Genomic DNA, 19,497 nt, shown 5'->3' on the forward strand with positions numbered 1-19,497 from the left:
AATGCCCCCTCGCGGTGAATCTGACCGGAGTAGTTGATTCACAGACTCTGGGGTTCTTCGCACTGGCCAAGTTCTCCTGGGATTGTCTGGGAACCACCTCAAACACAGATGTCTGAGGCCCCGGCGTGCTGAGACGCGCCCCCCACCCACCCACCCCCGCCCCAAGCATCCGACCCAGCCTCGCCTAAAAAAAAAAAAAAATCAGGCTTTGATTGCTCTGGTTCATTTCCTAGCAAAAGAGAGTGATTCGGGTTCCCTGTCGTTTAAAATCGCAATCATTCACTCAAAGCTGGGCCTCGGGTGAGTTTTCTGTCACTGTCAACAGCTGTTTTTAAACAGTGGGCGACACTGACTCGCCACACTCATCGCGTTCACCTCCAGCCTCCACCCGCTAGAGATTTTCTTTAGTTTGCTGGATGTAGATTGTGTTTTCTAAGCCACCTACCACAATCCACTCGGGGCTTTTCTGAGGCCCCCTTTCTTCTGGAGCCTATGTACGAGCCGGGAAAGATAGGAGTTTCAGGTGTTATCCCCAGACACCTGAAACTCCTGGGCCGTCTAAGTATTTCCTCCCAACACAGAGACATCCGTGCCAGGACACTGGTAAGATGAGCAAGCTGACGAAATTTGTTAAGCCTCGGGACATTTATAACAGGCTCTGGAAGCCCAGAGAGGTCCAAGAAGCACAAAGCCTCTCTCTCCCCCTCAGAGTACAAAGGCTGGAATCAGTTGCTGGGGCAGAAGAGACTCTGGTGGCGAGGCTTGCAAGCACAGTAGGGCGCTCCTGGGATGTGACCTTCGTGGGTCACTCACTGTCCATGCCGGGGTGGGTTTTTCAGAGATGCGGCTGTTTTCGAATTCTCTATGTTCCCGCAAATAACCCTCCACCCAGGGTCCTGGAAGCAATCCCCATAAACTGACATTCGCTGTCTCCGTCAGGGTTACTATTTCTGCGAAGAAACACCGTGACCAAAAAGCAAGCTAAGGAGGAAAGAGTTTATTCGGTTTACACTTCCACAGCACTGTTCATCTTTGAAGGAAGACGGGGAACTCAGGCAGGCAGGGCAGGAGCTGATGCAGAAGCCATGGAGGGCGCTGCTCACCGGCTGGCTCCCAGGGCTAGCTCAGCCTGCTATAGAGCCCAGGCCACCAGCCCGGGGATGGCACCGCCCACTGGGCTGAGGCTCTTCCCAATCAGTAACTAATTAGGAAAAGGTCTACAGCCGGATCTTATGAAGGCATTTTTCTCAATTAGTTTTTGGTTAACTGTAATGTGTGTGTCAAGCTGGCACAAGACGACGCAGCACGTTTGCCAAGTTAGGCATAAATAGAATCTTTCCTTTGTGTCGTCTTTTCATGGTGCCCTATCTGGAATGAATATATGTTTGTTCATGACTTCCCCAGGGACATTTCTTCAGAAGCTTGGCCTCTGACCCTTGCATGACAACCACACTGAATTCAACTGAGAGTTTACCCTCGTGTTGTACACTTTACTTTTGCCAAGGAACTTAGATATGGGTTATTTGGGGTTTTCTTCTTCTTCTTCTTCTTCTTCTCCTTCTCCTTCTCCTTCTCCTTCTCCTTCTCCTTCTCCTTCTCCTTCTCCTTCTCCTTCTCCTTCTCCTTCTCCTTCTCCTTCTCCTTCTCCTTCTCCTTCTCCTTCTCCTTCTCCTTCTCCTTCTCCTTCTCCTTCTCCTTCTCCTTCTCCTTCTCCTTCTCCTTCTCCTTCTCCTTCTCCTTCTCCTTCTCCTTCTCCTTCTCCTTCTCCTTCTCCTTCTCCTTCTCCTTCTCCTCCTTCTCCTTCTCCTTCTCCTTCTCCTTCTCCTTCTCCTTCTCCTTCTCCTTCTCCTCCTCCTCCTCCTCCTCCTCCTCCTCCTCCTCCTCCTCCTCCTCCTCCTCCTCCTCCTCTTTCTTGTGAAAATAACAAAGTTGGTCGTTGGGCCAGATGTTAGGAAAATGAGCGCTTACTTGCATGTTCCTTTCTTTAATTCCACACGGAGGTGACAGAGACCTACAGTGCCGCAGCACGCCGCCCTGGCGGGCAACCGGAGCCGCAGACACAGTGCCCAGCGGTTCGGGAGACGCGGAGCCGGCCTAGTGGCGAAGGGGTGCATTGGTGCAAAGCTCTCGGTCCGGAAGGGGGAAGTGGGTTTGAGCTATAATAGTGCGTGGCAGCCTAGCGGAGTGGGGCGACAGGGGGTGAGGGGGTGGGGGAGTGACCTCAATAAGAGCGCACAGAAGGAGAACAGCGGGGAAATAGCACTGGAGGCATGAACAGGACGGGGAAGTTTGCAAGCGGGTCCGATTTCAAGGGCGCAGGAATAGAGCTCTGGCTTGCTGGGTTGCGGCTACATGAGAAGCAAAAGGACACAAAAACACAGTTTTAGTATTTTCCTCTTTACCGTCAGGTCTGGAATTGTAATGGTGAAAAAGTAACCTGTAGGCCCCAGCGAGATTTGAACTCGCGACCCCTGGTTTACAAGACCAGTGCTCTAACCCCTGAGCTATGGAGCCAGTCACGAAGGCAGGGCTTGTGCACGGGTAGTTAACAGGAACACCATCCGTGCGCAGCCGCAGAATCCAACACTAGACTGGAAGAAATGATAAAATCGTAGTCTTTCGACCGAGTAGTAGCAGCAGCCGACCGAATTTGCACTATCCACGGGGACAGATAAAGCAGAAGGAACGCGAATATTCGGAAAGAGTCTTTTGAAAAACAGGCCCGAGTTGTGCCTGCTATGGGTGAGAGGATACGGTCCCTCCCGTGGCAGTAGCTACGGGGAGTGCCCTCGTCTGCCCAAGGAGCGGGGAAACGATCTTGTAATCGAGGATTACAATCAAGGCTTATAATCAAGGTCGAGGTGCAGGTAATGCACACGGGGGGCGGGGGGCGATGACCCTGTCCTGTGAGCTTGCAAGTCAGAGATGTTGACGCGGTACCTGAGATGGGCTGGTGGTGACAGCCGTGCTCGGTCGGGTTCTTCAGAGGGGCTCGGTAGAGAGCAGGGCAGAGACCTAGAGTCCCCTGGTCCTTTCAGATTTACTCACAGCTAAATTTGAAAAGGACCACCAACTCTTATGGTACATCTTAATGCCAGCAGTGAGCTAGTTTGTCGGGCCCCCTAAGGGTCCCCTGACTGGAGGACAGAGAAGATGAAGGTCTCGGGAAGAAGCGGAGTCCTAATCTGGGAAAAAATTTAGCAGCGGCCGCAGTCTATAGCCGGCCCTAAGATTTCTGTAGTGCTGGATGGCCTGGGTCACTAGTTGTACAACCCAGAGACAGGTCCCGGGGTGCCCTTCATTTGAGTGCAGGGATTCTGTGAAGATAAGGTGCAGAGTCCTGGGTTTCTGGAGCCTAGGTCACTTATTCTCAGAGACCTAATAATGCTAGAGATCTTACGATGCCCAAAAGATGAAAGAGGGGGTGCACACAATCTCACGTGAGCATGCGTAGCCAAGTCACTAAATCGTCCTGTGGCCAAGTAATTGTCACAGTAACTGTTATTGAATTACAGCTATTTTATACAGAAATGTGCAATTACAAATACAACCCTCTGATAGGCACAATCACGTATACATACAGACAGCAACCCACTATTCTCAATCCTGGCCTCACATGGGACGCCTACACCCAACAACCTGCTTTTTGTGACATGTAATATTGTGTCATGCCAAACATAGTTAGTGATGCAAAGGGAATTTTGGTGATCATCAAAAAGTCATGCAAGCTGAGTGGTTGGCACACACCTTTACTCCCAGGGGCAGAGACAGGAGGATCTCTGAGTCCAAGACCAGTCTGGCCTACACAGACGGTTCCAGGCCAGCCAAAAATACAGAGCAAGTCCTTATCTTTTAAAAACTCAGTATTTATTTGGGATTACCTAACTCTGTTCCCAGAACCTAACCAAACTCGACTCCAGTGTCAGTGTCGTGGCGTTTGAATGCAGAGACTTAGACTCAATTCAAATTCAGATGCAATGAGTTTATTCTCACCGCTAGCAGAGGGGCAGCTTTAGAGCCAAACAGCAAGCCGTCCCAGAGGGAGCTAAAGGAAACGGTTATAAAGGCAGATGCCAAAGGTGCCCATTACTATTACCTACGGAATTCATAGCTGGGCAAGAAAATTGTTTTTCTCCCCTTAGTTGTTTCTCATTCCTGTTGTATAGTCATGAAAAGACCACGTGCCCCAGTCCTGCAGCAATGATGGAGTTTATAAAAGCAGAACATAGGAACACCATTATCTATCTTTATTTCACCTGTAGGCTACTAGGATCTCAAGGCATTCCTGGGCAAAGGTCAGTGGCCCTGAAGAGATACCTGGTACCATATTAAGTTTCTTTAGCCATCACAGAGGAGTTGTGTGTAAATTATTACACGGATCTGAGCATTCTAGAGAACGTGTCACTTAATTGACTGTGACTGAGCAGGCAATAACACAGTGCCCTCTGGTTAGGGCTGGCTGTCATATCCCCACACCAGAATAAACTATCCCCTATTCCCTTTGAAATGAAAGCTGTAGCAGTTTTCTTTTTTTTAATGTGTTGGTCTGTGTAAATGTACATACTTTTGTACATGTCCAGACTCTGAGGTGTGCATACAGTGACCAAAAGAGGGCATCAGGCTGAAGACCTGGGTATTTTACAAGGCCTGTTTCTCGGGTGCTGGGATCCGAACTCTGATCCTCATGATTTCACAGTAGGTGGGAAACTGTTTTTGCGTGGATATCTGTTTCCAACAGCTAAACCCAGACAGCGTCTCATAAACGCCCTCTCCATCATCTTCATCCCAAATCTGAGATACAAGCACACAAACTCATACACCCCAAATACATGACACTTGGGATTATTCTAGCGGAAACCAATACTCAGACATATCCTCGTGCAGTCAAACCATGGGGTCGAGAATGCGTCCAGACACCCCTGGAAATGTGCTCACACTCTGTGTTTCCATTTCCTCTCCACGTCCCAGCAGGGCACTAAGCAGGGATCAGCCCACTCCTGCCCTTCCAGAAGCCCAGCTTTATGGACTCTATAGGACAATAGCCAGTTGAGAGACTACTACAGAGGCTGGCCTGCCCAACCCTCTCAGGGCGGATGCCCAGCAGTCCTTGCCACTAGGATGTCCTGGTGTTTGCATAGATTTAGAAAGTTCTAGAAATTGTTTGTCAGGACTACTTGCGCTGTGTGCATCTCTACATTGGTGCTAGCTGCATCTGTAAACTCCTAAGTGTCAACTTGTGTGTCACAGTTCCAGAACCTCTGATCTCCTTCGCCAAAGCTTAAGGCATCTGTTGACCACACTGGCAGTCAACGTGTAAAGGACGAACATAAAGGGAGAACCGTGCTTCTGTGTGGATACTGTAGTTCTGGCCTCTTATGTAGGTCCTGAGTCTCCGTCCAGCTCCAGCCAGGCTGGCTTCTAAATTGGGGATCCACAATGCTCCTCCCTGAATAAACAACCCAGCCAGGCCAGCTGGATCTAGGGGACTCAACGACCTCTCCAAGCAGAGCCTGCAGCTGTCACAAATGTAAGGTAATGCATGATGGGTAGGGGCCAAACCACACCCTTTGCAAGGGTACCAGTCTTTGACATGGTTCTGGGTAAACAGGGACCCTTCTGAATCAAGGCAGTAAGCCCTTGTGGTAGGAAGCACCCTTGTTTAAAGCTGGGCTTTTATGCCAGTGAGCGACCCCTCTCCACAGTTCAGACACAGTTTGTGGGATCGGTACAGGAGGCGGCAGGCGCCAAGGGTCCAGGACATCTCATTGCTGTGCAGTTAGTTACCCTCAGCGCCGCTGCTCAGTCAGTCTTCAGCGCCTATGTTGTGCTCTGTGGCAGCCTTCTTGGGCAGCTGAAGTAGGGGTATGAAGGACGGTCCGAGATAAAGTACCTCGGTGTCACCGCTGCCCTGTCCCCTCCTAGGAAGCCCGACAGAGCTCTTCAAGGCCAGATTCTCAAGTAGGTACCCGTAGAGCAAACAGAGAAAAGGGGGAACACTCGCTCCTGAAAGTTGACGCGGAAGGTGTAGAGGTGGCGCATGTCCTCCACTGCGTAAAAGGACACGGCTCCCACCTCAAGGTCCAGGGCCACCCTCACCCGCGACAGGTGCCCACAGTTGAGTTGCGTCCTCTCAGGGCTGGTCACCGCCCAGTATTGCCCATTGTTGAGTTGCATTGCCCAGACGCCCTCCTCGGGGGTAAAGGGCGTGAGACCCTTGCGACGCACGCTCTCGCGGGCCACACCGAAAGCCCAGCCGTCCTTGGCGCCCACTTCCACCTCCCAGTGATGTCGCCCGGAGGAGAAACCACAGGACGCCAGGACGCGGGTGTTGGTATCGAAGCGGCGAGGATGGTTAGGCAAGTCCTGGGCGCGCTGTCCTAGACGTACGCTCTTAAGATCCAGGGACAAGATGAGGCGGGGGTTGGCGGTGTCCGGGTCCAAAGTGAGCTCCACTGAGGAGAGAGGAAAAGGAAAGAAGTCTCCACTCAAATAGCATGCACAACCTCTGCACTCAGGGTACATTCCCTTCCTGTCATCCGGCAACCCTCCTCTCTGCACATGAGCTACTTAACTTTCCTCTTTTCTTTCTTCTTTTTCTCCTTCAGTTTAACAAACACGTATTAAAATCTTTGACAGACGCTTATTTAAATCTAAGAAATACAGTGGGCCTGATTTGGATCTCAATTTGAGCAAATCTGATTTCAAGGTTAAGTGTGGAGCCTGGACATAAAGAAGACCTGAGCTTAGGTCTGAGAACAGGAGAATCAGGAGTTCAAGGCCAGCCTCAGTTACATAACCAGCCTGAGGAGAGTTAGGCTTGCCAGGATCCCTTTTTCAAAACAAAGACAACTGGGGGAATTTGAAAATTAAATACAGGAAGGCATCATCACTTTCTCTAGGTGTGATGGCTCTGGTTTTAAGAAGGCTGTCTCTCGTCTGCTGTGGGGGTCCACCCTATATTCTCAGCACCTGGGAGGGAGAGGCAGGGGGATGGCTGTGAACTGGGAGCAAGTCTGGTGTGCACAGTCAGTTCTAAGCCAGCCAGGACTATACCATGAGAGCTGCCTTTAAAAAAAAAAAAATTAAAAAATAGGGGCTGGAGAGATGGCTCAGCAGTTAAGAGCACAGACCTCTCTTCCAGAGGTCCTGAGTTCAAATCCCAGCAACCACATGGTGGCTCACTACCATCTGTAATGGGATTCGATGGCCTCTTCTGGTGTATCTGAAGACAGCTACAGTGTAATCACATACATAAAATCATCTTTAAAAAATAAAAAGCTGCCAGGTGGCGGTGGCGCACGCCTTTAATCCCAGCACTTGGGAGGCAGAGGCAGGTGGATTTCTGAGTTCGAGGCCAGCCTGGTCTACAGAGTGAGTTTCAGGGGCTACACAGAGAAACCCTGTCTCGAAAAACCAAAATAAATAAATAAATAAATAAATAAATAAATAAAAAGCTGTCTCCTTAGAGATAACATATTCTGAAGTTTTGTAGAAATATACTTTGTTTTGTTATAAAACTGGACACGACATCTGTGAAAAATATTCACCAATGGACAGTTGAAGACGTATTACAAGAACCTGTGTGGCAGGCATGCTTTCCTCTCTCCTTTTGAGTATATTTAAGAACTGTCAAAATAAAACCTACAAAGCACACTGAGCTGTAAAGACAACAGTAGGACGTTTTCTAGGCCCCCTGTAGTGGTTTGGATGAGAATGGCTCCTGTAAGCTCATATACTTGAAGGTTTAGTCCTTGGAGAGTGGAATTGTTGGGAAGGGTTAGGAGGTGTGCCTTGTTGGAGGTGTGTCACTGGGACTGAGCTTTGAGGTCTCAAAAATCCAAATCAGGCCCAGGCCACCAGAATCAATCAAGTCTTCAAGTTCTCTCTCTCTCTCTCTCTCTCTCTCTCTCTCTCTCTCTCTCTCTCTCTCTCTGTGTGTGTGTGTGTGTGTGTGTGTTTGTATGTGTGTGTGTGCCTGTATGCCTGTAGATCATAGTGTGACGTTCTCAGCCACTGCTACAGCACCATGCCTGTCCGTTATCAACCATGATGATCATGAACTAACCTTCTGACACTGTAAGCCAGCCCCCAGTTAGTTATAAGCCCCCCTTATTTATAAGAGTTGACTTGGTCATGCTGTCTCTTTACAACAGACAATAGCAATAGAACGGTGACTACTACATCTGGTCCACTAGTCCACTAGTCCTCTGTGGAATACCACAGAGGACAAGGCAGGTGAACAACCCCTGCCCCTTGATTACTTTCTTCCCAGCTCTGTGAGGAAGGCAGTGGATGAGACCGCAGAGGGTAAAAGACATCTGGAAGGCAAAGTGTAAGTTCAACTCCGGAGCCAGGAAAGCCTCACTGGAAGGGCATGTCACAGCAAATATCTATAGGAGGTGAGGAAGCTAGCTGTATGACAGGAAAATCTGACCCTGGGATGGCTGAGGAACTGCCAGAGCAGTGCAAAGGCCCTGAAGTTCATGTGTGGTTGGTGCCTTCTAGAAGCAGCAAGGAGGATGTGTGGCTACTTAAGTCAGGATCTGATGTGCAATGAGATTAGATCCACTGGGGCCTTGAAGGCCACTGAGGGCTGAGGGCGTGGTGACTGAAAGGAGCCATCCCTGGGTCCTACGAAGGTAAACCCTGAGCCCTTGCTTCCTTCCCTTCAGTGTTGGATCATACACCTCAAATCTCTGCAGTCTCTGTGTTTCCACTGTACCCCTGAAATGACCATAGTAAAAAAATGCCTGTTTGATATATAAAAATAGCTAAGTGGGGGATCCCCACTACACCCTAGGCAGCCCCTGATAATCAGAACTCAGTAACACCACTCACCCAAGGTAACCAGACACAGTCCTAGAACCTCATGGACAGTATATAAGCCAAGACCTAAGAGCAATGCTCTGCTCTGCACATCTGGAGAGACCCCTGCCTTGATCTGCCCTCGTGTTTTCCCCAGGATCTAACCCTCAAATTGAGACTTCTGTTAGAAGCTGGACCTGACTTTCAGTTAAGATATGTCTTACAGCAAGGCAGTGGTGGCGCTTGCCTTTAATCCCAGCACTTGGGAGCCAGAAACAGGTGGGCCAGCCTGGTCTACAGAGTGAGTTCCAGGACAGCCAGGGCTATACAGAGAAACCCTGTCTTGAAAAAGAAATATTTAAAAAGAAAAAGAAAGAAAAAAGAAGAAAGATATGTCCTACAGGTGAGCGGCCTTGGGGAAATAGGCATAAGACAGTAAGTAGTTAGTAGGACTTTAGAGAGTGAGTTATATGTTGACTCTCAGTATAATAAAATATAGCTTTTGCTATACTAAGTGTATCAACCTTCTTGCTCATGTCCCCCCACACACACACATATAACCCCCAACCCTAGAAGTGGAGGTAAGAGTGGGTTCATCCAGGAAATTGAGATTTCTCTGCCCCAAACAGCCGGAGGGCAACTCATTCCTGCTGCAGACCACTCTCTGCTTATGAGCCAAAGGGTCCCACTGCCACCTGAGGGTTCAAAGATGTCAATCATGGATTAGGATGGGGTCAGAGTCACAGTCTCTGAGGTGGACAGGCACAGGGTCAACCATTTGTAAAGCCCGAGAGAAAGCCTCTGTCAGGGAGCAGGTTCCCCACATGGTCAGCCTTGCACTCACAGTGGTGGTCACAGTTCATACCTTTCTCTTCTTTCTCCAGCTCTCCCTGCAGATCCTCTACAGAGAGACAAAGCAGAGCAAGTGTGACAGCGTGGGACACTGCCCGACCAGGAAACCTCTTCTTCTCCCACACTTATAACTCCAGATGCTCCAGAGGCTGAGTTACCCCTCGAGGGTCCCAGCTCTCCTCCCCCTCTATTGTCTAGAACTGGTCGGACCTGACCTGACCCTCCCCTGTTTAGCCTTCTTCCTGCCCCGTATCCTTCTATCGTATTCCTATGCTACCCCATAGGAAGCAGGACTCCCAATCTGGCTTTGCTGTGCTCCAACTCCTGGTTCCTTTTCTCAGTTCAAGAAAGACATAGTCTTAGGTCCCACGAACACACCCTCCTCCATCGGCACTACAGGCCCCGCCCACATCTAGGGCCCCGCCCACACCCAGGGCCCCTCCCACACCCAGGGCCCCTACCTTTGAACTTCTTCAGCAATCCTTTCAAGACGAAACTCTTGAGGGAAACATTCCACACTTTATTCTTCATCTCAGACGCGACTGTGGTTGGCTTGGAGCCGGGCACGCTGCTGCACCTGAAGATAGAGACCCCAGAGGAAGTCCCAAGAACACCAATCCACTCCTACTGCCCCATGATAATTAGGGTGGCGCTATAGCTTAGGTGCATGTAATCCTAAAGACCTAGGAGTTAAAGGCTTGATTAACAGCTTGAGTCCTTGTTAGAAGATATCACAACCTTTAGGAGGTGGGGCTTGGGGTAGGGAGTTTACATGATTGGTGAACTGCCTTTGAAGGGCATATCATCAAGCAGACAATATTATTCACTCCCCGTCCCCATCCCCACCCCCACCCCCCATCTTCCCAGTTGCTTCCAGTAAGAGAAAATAGAAAATCCAACTTTACCCAGGAATTCCCACAGGTAGGTAGGTGGGCCTTTGCCTCAAAGGGTACCCAGGTAAGGAAGTAGCAGTTGGGGTGGGGGGGGGGGATCAGGAGGAGAGAGATGATATTAGAGTGAAAAGAGAAAGCTTGAGGGGAGAGCAAAATAACGTGGAAAGACCTAGGAACTGTGAAGTTCACTCACTTGCTCAGGGTGCTTTTGAACTCCTGGAAGAAGAACACGGAAGAAAACCATGTCAGCATCATATAACCTTCATTTGCCTTGGAGAAAGCATGGCTGCCCCTTACAGGACACACAGAAAATAAGCCACGCCCCACTAGACACAGGTGACAGTGGCTTTACTGGATGTTGCCACAGTCATAGCACCCTTCAATGACCCCTCCCTCACAGATATGCAAAGGCTTTATTGTAAAATCCTTCCCTGGGGACGCCTAACCAGACCTAGTATTTACTGCTAGCACGGTTACCAGCCTAGACAAGCTACAATGTCTCCTTGGGTTTTGTTTGTTTTGTTTGAAACTGACTCTCAGATCTCAGACTGTTCTCAAATTCCATATGGAGCAGAGGGTGACCTTGAACTCGTGGTACTCCTACTCCCACCTCCCACGTGCTGGGATTCGAAAGTGCACCCCACCACACTGGGCAGCACCTCGGTGTCCTTTCTTTCTACTTGACATTTTTGTGGTTTGTGAATTTATCTGAATATGCAGGTGGCCTTTTGTTGTTTGTTCCGGGTTTTTTGCTTGTTTTTCTTGAGATAAGGTCTCACTGCCTAGCTCTGGCTGGAACTCACTACACCAGGCTCATCTCAAACTCACAGAGCTCTGCCTGCCCCTGCTTCCTGGGCACTGGGATTAAAGGCCCGTGCTACTACGCCTGGTCTGGTGAAATATATATATATATTCTTTGTTTACATTCCAAATGATTTCCCCTTTCCTGGTTCCCCCCTCCCTGGTGACTATATTTTTAATCAATTATTTATAAAAGTGTTCATGTGTATCGGTGTTTTGCCTGCATGTGTATGTTTTATGTTTTTGCACCACATGTACACATAGACACCAGAAGAGGGTGTCAGATCCCCTGAAACTGGAGTTCCAGGTCGGAAGGCTCTATAGGCCGCCAGAGCCTGACAAACAAGTCTCTGGGAGGTCTTACCTTTCCCCCATTCCCTCTGCCTTATGACTGCATCCCTAAAGCCATTTATAAATTGCCATTTGCCTACAGCCCTGTCTCTATCCAGAGGCAGGCAGTTGTTTATCCTTGGGACAAATATTTCTTCCCCTTCTTCCTTGTTCCTCTGCCCTTCTCCCTCATCCTCAGTCTCCAGTCTTTGTCTCTCATTCCCTGCCCTCTGTCCCTCAGGACAAATCTCCTTTACAAAGGACTAAATCTCCTTTACACTGAGAACTTGGGACTTGGGGGTCCTGTGTGGACAGTGGTCCTTTCACAGGTGCTGAGCCACTATGTGGGTATTGAGGCTCAGGCAGCCAGTCTCTTAACTCTTGTGACATCTCTCCAACCCCAACTATTTTTTTTAATAAAATAGAATATCATAAAGCACATTAAAGTGAATTACAGATAACTTTGTAAGGACTGTTTTTAGAGACTTTGGTCTCAAGTGTGTGCAGACTAGAATAATGTCATAATGATTATAATGCCTTATAATCATTACATTTTTATCACATCCTGTCTAGCCTTCTGATCCCAAGAGATTCAGTACACCTTCTTCCAATCCCCTTTCTCCCAGGGTCTGGTTGTTCTCCCGCAGTCTTTCCCAAAGCCTAGGGCAATGCCTCAAGGCTCTGACTGAGCCAGCGTCACCTGGAGGAAGTCTAGGTCCGGCTTCTGAGCTGTCTCCTGGATGTGGCTGCTGAGTTTGGACAGCTGAGTGATCTCCCCCTCCAGCTGGGCCAGGTTCTCATTCTGCTTCTGTGTCACTTCCCGGGACAGCACCTCCAGTCGGCTGAGGAGCCGGCCCTCCTGCTCTACCAGGAAGGCTCGGAGTGCTTGGAACTCCGCACCTACCTTCTCCTTCTCTGCTTCCATCTGCTTCTGTCTCAGGAAGAGAAGATGGTACATGACTTAGAGGGGAAGGCAATAGGACTTGACAAAAGACAGGACTTTGAGGAGGCATCCTCCAGGGCAGGGTTGCTTCCCCAGTGAGACACACCCATACATACATACTATACATTAATTAAAATAGCCCAACTCTGTACAAGCCAGAGCCTCAACATATGCTGCTCTCCCCCTGTCACACACGCCCTCTGGCATCTCTTAAGACCTAGACTCTACCTCATAACTACCTCAAGCTGAAATTTCCCTTCGTAAAATATGAGAGAGATAAATTAGTACCTGCAGGGTACTAATTAATTAGTCCATCATGAGGATTAAATCAAAGGTTGTCTTTTCTTTTTCTATATATTTATTTCGTCACCTTTCACCTTATTTTTGTTTTATTTTAGAGATGAGATTTCACGGTGTAGTCCTGGCTGGTCTGGAGGTTTCTATGTAGACCAGGATAGCCTTGAACTCGAAGATATCTGCCTGCCTCCTCAGTGCTGGGATTAAAGGCCTGTAGTGTCCCTATGCCTGGTCCACCCTTGTCCTTTGTTTTTCAAGATGGGTTTCTCTGTTAGCAATAACTGTTCTGAAACTGTCTCTGTAGAACAGCCTGGCCTTGCACTCACAGACCCACCTGCCTCTGCCTCCCAAGTGCTGGGATTAAATGCAGTGTTAACTAAGCCCAGATTCTACTCTCTCTCTCTCTATTTTGACTTCAATTCTGATGGAAATGTGGCACAGCTGATTCCTTCGGAAATGGCGAAAGTCATGAAGCCAGTACAGCCCACAGCCCTTTGACACAGTTCCAGCAAAACCGAACTGAACGCTGGGATCCCTGTCATTCTGTCACTCGGTTTGGGGCTTGGGTCCCTGCACATTGCATTCTCGGGGATTTTCTGCGTTATGATTCATTTTATGTCTTTTCCCGAGAAAATTATGCCTGAGTCTTTTAAGGAAAAGTTCTAAACATAGTTTTAACTGGCCACTATTTGAAAGTCTTCCTTATGCCCCAAAGACCATTAAACACAGATATACACACAGCTAGAAATTTCTTTATAAGCCATTTATTACTCCAGGAATCTTCTTGGGGTATCCACCCCTAAGCAAATTCAAACAGTACAATTCGTGCAGAGTGAACAGAGACCACTGACAAACTGACTGGCCAGAATAGGTTACAGATTTGAGGCCTCTTTTTACCACACATTTAGAACTCTCTGAAAATGTAAAGATAGGGGTCACACATGGTACAGCCATGGAAGATTAGAACTCAGTAAACAAGATAGATTGGCTACAATAAACGTTCCCTGCTTTATAGAGTAGATGTTGAAACATTACAGTAAAAGGTGGTGTTAGTATTTGCTACCCAGAAAAAGACCTGTCCAGACATTTTCTGTTTGTCCGGAGTGGTTTAAAACTACAACCACTGCCAGCCTGAAAGCAGACCATCGGATAATAAAACTGTTTGCTTTGGAGGAGACATTCTTTAGATTCTTTAAATTGGAGTTATAGGGCTGATCTGTTCTATTTGTACTTTCTAATGTTTGGTGTTTGTAACATCAAACATGTAATGAAAGATCAAACCACATCATCGGTACTTCTCAGATAATCATTGTTCCGTCTCTGTGAACCCTGTATAAATAAAGAGGCACCTGGTTACCAGTCGCTTAGGAGCAGAAGCTGTCTGACTGCTGGTCAGTCAGAGCTGCAAGCACCCCCTGGCCACTGCACCTCACTCACTTCTCCTTTGCTCCTTCTCTCCTCTCCGGGGACACCCTGCCTACGCACACGCACACAAATGCAAACTTACAATGGCGAACTCCGGAGGTGCAGGGAGAGAAGAAGAACGCTTCCTGTCAGCAGAGCCACTCGGCACTGAGGGAATACACTGTGCAAACTCGACGTTCTATTCTTTGCATGATCAGACTCAGGGCTTCTCGTGTCTAGATGCACTCTTTACTTACTTAGTTTATACAAAAATACTTGTGTAGCAAAATTCCAATATAGTAAACAAGGACTCTCGTGGCTATCAACAAGTAAGGACCCTGTCCTCATAGGGAAAGTTCAATTATGAAAGTTCCTTTCCCAGGATATGACAGAGGAAGGAGAATGGGAAGAAGAGAAGATTGTGGGCAGAGTGAAGTTAGGAACCCTGGACTTAGATCATGGGTCCCAAGGCTTCCCACAGTATGCCTGCCCCATTCCCACTGTCAGACATTGAGTAGCAGCAGCTATGGTGCAGCTGCAGCAAGGAACCCTTTAGTTCACTCTCCTGGACCCAATGAGGTCAGCACACTTCTTGTCCCATTTTAGGGTGAGGAAACCCATCCCCCTAATTGTTGAGCTAAGATTCTAAGGCAGGTTGATCTGAATTTAAAGTTTGTATTTCCACTAACTAGATGGCACCGACTCCCCAGGGAACAACAACCCACACAAAAAACAGTGTTTCTCAAAACAACTCTCAGAGGCGGGTGGATTTCTGAGTTCGAGGCCAGCCTGGTCTATAGAGTGAGTTCCAGGACAGCCAGGGCTACACAGAGAAACCCTGTCTCAAAAAAAACCAAAAACAGCTCTCTGTCTGTATCCGGTGGTGAAGCTCTATAGCTACAGCACTCAAGAGAATGAGGTTCTGTAATGCAAGGCCAACCTGAACTACATAACAAGACACAGTTGGGAACAGGAAAAGCAACAATAGTTCCTCAAAACACAATTGCCTGTTCCTAAGCACAACAAAACCAAACAAAGTCCAGGTGAATCAGTTGGACTAAAAAGCTCGCATTCTGTGTCAGCGATAGAACACATAGGGAAAGTCCCTCGTACCCAGATTCTGATCGGTGAGAATTGTAGCTGTAGCTTGGCACAGGTGCTTGCAGGTTTTATGCTGATAAACCCAGTGCCTACTCTGGGCTGCCAGGAAAGCTGGGGCCTTGTCTGGTGTCCCTGATCCCTCTAATTCCCAGCTTCATAAACAAATGACTTTGCCTTAAAAGGCACGGCAGGCTCCTCCTTTCACTCTTCCAGCACCTTTTAGTGAGCTCTTAAGAACTGAATTTGTGAGGTAGAAAATGACAGTGACTCATTTTTGTCCACAGTAACCAAAGCAAGTCCCCAAGCCATAGCCCTCTGCCAGGAACAGCTCTGACCCCTCCCTCCTCAGCGTCTGCATTTTCTCTCTTAAGTGCAAAGGGTGTCTCTGTGCAGTTTTGTCTGTCCTGCTAGCCTGGAACTCAGGCTGAAAACCAGGCTGGTCTCGCCTCATCTCCAATGTGCTGGGATTAAAGGCCTACACCACCACTGCCCAGCAGAAACCTCTAATTCTTAAATTAAAGCTCAGAAAACAAATCATTCCTCCACCCCACTCCACCCCACCCCCACCCCCACCCCACCATGCTGTTTTTTTTCTGTGGCAGATCATGCCTGGGGCTGATGTGGCTCCTTATCGTATTCATGTTCTACTTAATAAGCCGCGTTTCTGTGAAGAAATACTAATGCATTCAATTACAAGATGCTGCTACAGGTCCTAACTGGTTTGTTACAAATGACTGTGCACCCTAAGGATTATCTGAACAGCTCTAGTTTATATTATAAATTATATAGTCAACCTTTACAATGTATACTATATTGTCTTTCTGAAATCCACCCCACTGTTTCAATACCACACACACACACACACACCCTACACACACACACACCCTACACACACACACACACACACACACACACACACACACACACTGCCCTGGGCATCCATAATCTATGTCTCTCACACTTGACTCACTAGAAGATCTTTGCTCTCCCTCTCCTCTGTTGACCGGAACGCTTCATAATCTTCCAGTACTTTCTTCAAGGCCCTCAGCCTGGAATCCAGCAGCTCCTGTGGTATGAAGGAAGACACCGTGGTCAGAGAATTCTCCATACCCTCTCGTGTACCTTCCTAGAACCATCCAGGAGAAAGCAGAAAGCAGAAAGATGCGGCTCTCAGAGCAGGAGACGGGATAGAAATCATCTCTGGCTGTGGGATGAGCATGGCCTTGCAGATTAAGCCTATCGGTGCGAACTCCAAAGGCCTGGGAGTCTCACTTCCTCAAGGGTATCAACCACATGGTCTGCGCTGAGAATCAAGACTCCCACATCGGTTCAGTCTACCTTATCTTCAGCTTTCCTCTCAACATGTAGAAGGGCTGTGGCACAACAGGTCAGCAAAGACTGGGGCTGCACACACCTCTTGTGCGGCTGCCCAACGAGGGACAAAGAGGAGATAGATGCCCAGTACCAGTGGGCTTCACAGCTCTTCAGACAGACCACCTAACCCAGGAAGCCACGCTGTGTTCCCCTTTGAACTTGGTACTTTGTGAAGCGCCAAACCCCTGGGAACGCAGTAGGAGTAAAGGCAGAGAATGCGTGGGCGTGACAAACGGAGACTTTCTCCTGGGCACAGTTACAACAGCGGTTGAGGACAGACGAGAAAACGTCAAGTCCCCAGAGCCGTCTTCCAGGCATCGGGCTCTGGGGGACGGGAGGAGATGAGGGGAAATCACAGTTTAGGAAGAGAAAAAGGGAGACCTCTTCTGTAGGACCGCGCCTGCAGTCCGCAAGGAGATCTGGGGAAGGCTGGGGCAGAGCCAGGGCTCCGGGGACATCCTGCACCCACCTTGGCCTCCTGCACCGCCTCCTCCAGCGGCAGCACAGCGTGCGAACGGTGCTCGCGGGCGCGGTCGCACACCACGCAAATGGCGCGGCCGTCGTCTTGGCAGTAGAGCTTAAGTTGCTCTCCGTGTTGGGAGCAGCGCGCAGCGGCCGCCCGGGCAGCCACCGCTGGGGTCCCGCGCTCCCCGGGGACGGTGGGGGGCAGGCTGAAGCGCCGGAGGAGCGAGGCCACCGCAGCCAGCTGTCGATTGGGTCGCAGCTGGCTGGGGCGCGCGGGCTCTCGGCACTGAGGGCAGGGCAGTGGGCAGGGCAGCGTGCGGGTCGCCGTGCCGGTCCCAGCTCCGGGACGCTCCCAGCAGCGCGTGATGCAGGCGCGACAGAAGCTGTGGCCGCACTCGACCGACACCGGTTCCCGGAAAAACTCTAGGCAGATGGAGCACGTCGCCTCGCCCTGGAGCTCTGCTGCCAGGGCCAGCGCCTCGGCTCCTGCGTTCGGCCCGGTCCGCGGCCCCACAGACGCCATCCGTGTCCTTGGCACATCCGCACATCCGAGTCTTATGGCGCTGGGGAGGTCCCTGGATGCTACCGTCCAAGCTGGGCTGGGCTCCGCCGCTTACCCACTGGGTGAGGAGGGGCGGGGCCGGCAACGGGCAAGCTGAGACTTGAGCCGAGGGTGCACCCAGCTGGGAACGGAGGCAGCTGGTGCCCTTTCTCTGGGTTCCCAAAGCCACCACCCTAGCCTGCGATCTCCCTTTTGTCGACTCCCCTTCCACCGCCTCTCTAGGTCGCCCAGTATGGCCCAGTCAGCAGTAGGGAACTGTCGGGGACAGGTGAGCGCGCAAGGCCAGCTGGGCTCCACTCCCAGTGGCTGACCTAGGCTGACCCTGCCCTACAGGGGCAAAGGCCTGGCTCCCGGGGCACGGTGTCTGGTTCCCCGCATACCGACTCATCCTGGCACTGCGCTGAGCTAAACTTAGGGTCTGGAATTTGGCACTACCTCCTTACCCCAAGCGTGGCCTTTTGTCCACTTTGGGAACTACATCTCTTACAGTTCTCCCTTTAATTTTAGACAAGTAATGTAGCCATTTTTCTCATTCCATTCAGTATCATTCCACACCTACCCCAAACCCCTCAGCTGGTGTACAGCTGGGTTCCACGGACCGGTTTTTTTTGTTGTTGTTGTTTGTTTGTTTGTTTTGTTTTTTGAGTCGTTTCTCTATACTTTCTGGAGGCCACTAGGGTCAAGCTTCTTCTCTGTCTCTCAAAACCTCTCTTGGCAATGTCACCATCCACTCACCCAATTCTAACCCAAAGTAGCAGACCTCACCTCTCTGGTTTGTCTGTCCTTCCTCACAGCGTCTTCTCCTCGCCACTCAGGACGCTACAATCTCCCTTTCTTTCCACTTTATGGCCTCTAACTTTCTTCTTGGGGTCTACAGTTCCCCCAGTCGGCTCCCTGCTCCACCCCGGGCCTCAGTCACCACACTCTGTAATTGCTCCCACTTTTTTGACTCTAGAGAACCCTTTCAGAGCCCGTGTCTCCACAGTATCCACCAGAGCCCTCTGCTCAAACCCCAGCAGTGGCTGCGAACTCTCAGGAAAGAAATCGAAGTCCCCACGATAACCTCAAGGCACCTCAAGGCGTTCTTTGTGCCCTGCTCCTAAACCCACATCTCCCTCTCCTCATCCCCATGGGACTTTTGGCGCTGACCACAATGCAACCCTGTGAGTCTTCTTGATATTCCTACCTGACAGAAAGACTCTTTCTTTGGGTAATGGCTCTTGCTTGATTCTCCTCTTCCGACATGGGATGTTTTAAATTTTCTGCACACTCCACTACAATTATTTTGAAGATAAGGAACATTAATTAAGTCAGTTGAAGAAACACGTGGATCCCTGGACTAAAAAATGCCACCAGTTTCAGGCACAGGGCCGCAGATGGTGAGCTAAGGCCTGTCTGGTTCACCAAGAGCTCAGAGTAATGACATCAAGAATCTTCAGTGATGTGTTATGTGCGGGCCTGGTGACACAGCCTGTGATCCCAGCATTAAAGGGCACAGGAGAGTTCAAGGCCATCCCTCACCATGGCCATCCCATCCTATGGCCACTTGAAGGTCAGCTTGGGTTATATATGAAACCAAGCTCCCCCCACCCCAAAAAAAGGTTATTTCTGTGGGCTACTGCTCCCAAGTAGCTCACTTTGTAGTCTTTTTTTACTTGATCATTTTTTCT

The 19,497-nt window shown here is 49.6% G+C and overlaps 1 protein-coding gene and 1 non-coding gene across 3 annotated transcripts; both read right to left on the reverse strand.

Annotated features, from left to right (window-relative positions):
- Positions 1-2,441: 2,441 nt before the first annotated feature.
- Positions 2,442-2,514, reverse strand: Trnat-ugu (transfer RNA threonine (anticodon UGU)). Its single transcript has one exon. It is a non-coding gene; the product is annotated as a tRNA-Thr (tRNA).
- A 1,453-nt stretch (positions 2,515-3,967) lies between these two features.
- On the reverse strand, positions 3,968-17,870 carry Trim7 (tripartite motif containing 7). 2 transcript variants are annotated; one of them, XM_052196889.1, is made up of 7 exons: positions 17,270-17,870; positions 16,397-16,492; positions 12,382-12,612; positions 10,744-10,766; positions 10,119-10,234; positions 9,671-9,706; positions 3,968-6,452 (listed from the first exon to the last, which is right to left on the reverse strand). In XM_052196889.1, exons 1-7 carry the CDS (start codon positions 17,786-17,788, stop codon positions 5,941-5,943), a joined length of 1,533 nt encoding a protein of 510 aa, XP_052052849.1. In that variant the 5' UTR covers positions 17,789-17,870; the 3' UTR covers positions 3,968-5,940. The 2 variants fall into 2 exon arrangements, with proteins under 2 accessions (XP_052052849.1, XP_052052850.1); XM_052196890.1 differs by lacking the exons at positions 3,968-6,452; positions 9,671-9,706; positions 10,119-10,234; positions 10,744-10,766; positions 12,382-12,612 and adding an exon at positions 13,701-14,250.
- Positions 17,871-19,497: the final 1,627 nt, after the last annotated feature.

This window comes from Apodemus sylvaticus, chromosome 10, assembly GCF_947179515.1.
Source record: "Apodemus sylvaticus chromosome 10, mApoSyl1.1, whole genome shotgun sequence".
Taxonomy (NCBI): Eukaryota; Metazoa; Chordata; class Mammalia; order Rodentia; family Muridae; genus Apodemus; species Apodemus sylvaticus.

Coding starts and splice junctions, on each gene's coding strand:
- Trim7 (XM_052196889.1), bottom strand. CDS start 17,788: ATGGCGTCTGTGGGGCCGCGGACCGGGCCGAACGCAGGAGCCGAGGCG. Junction 12,613..16,396: donor GGGAGAGCAAAGATCTTCTA/GTGAGTCAAGTG, acceptor TTCCTGAGACAG/AAGCAGATGGAAGCAGAGAA. Junction 10,767..12,381: donor CGGACCTAGACTTCCTCCAG/GTGACGCTGGCT, acceptor TTCTTCTTCCAG/GAGTTCAAAAGCACCCTGAG.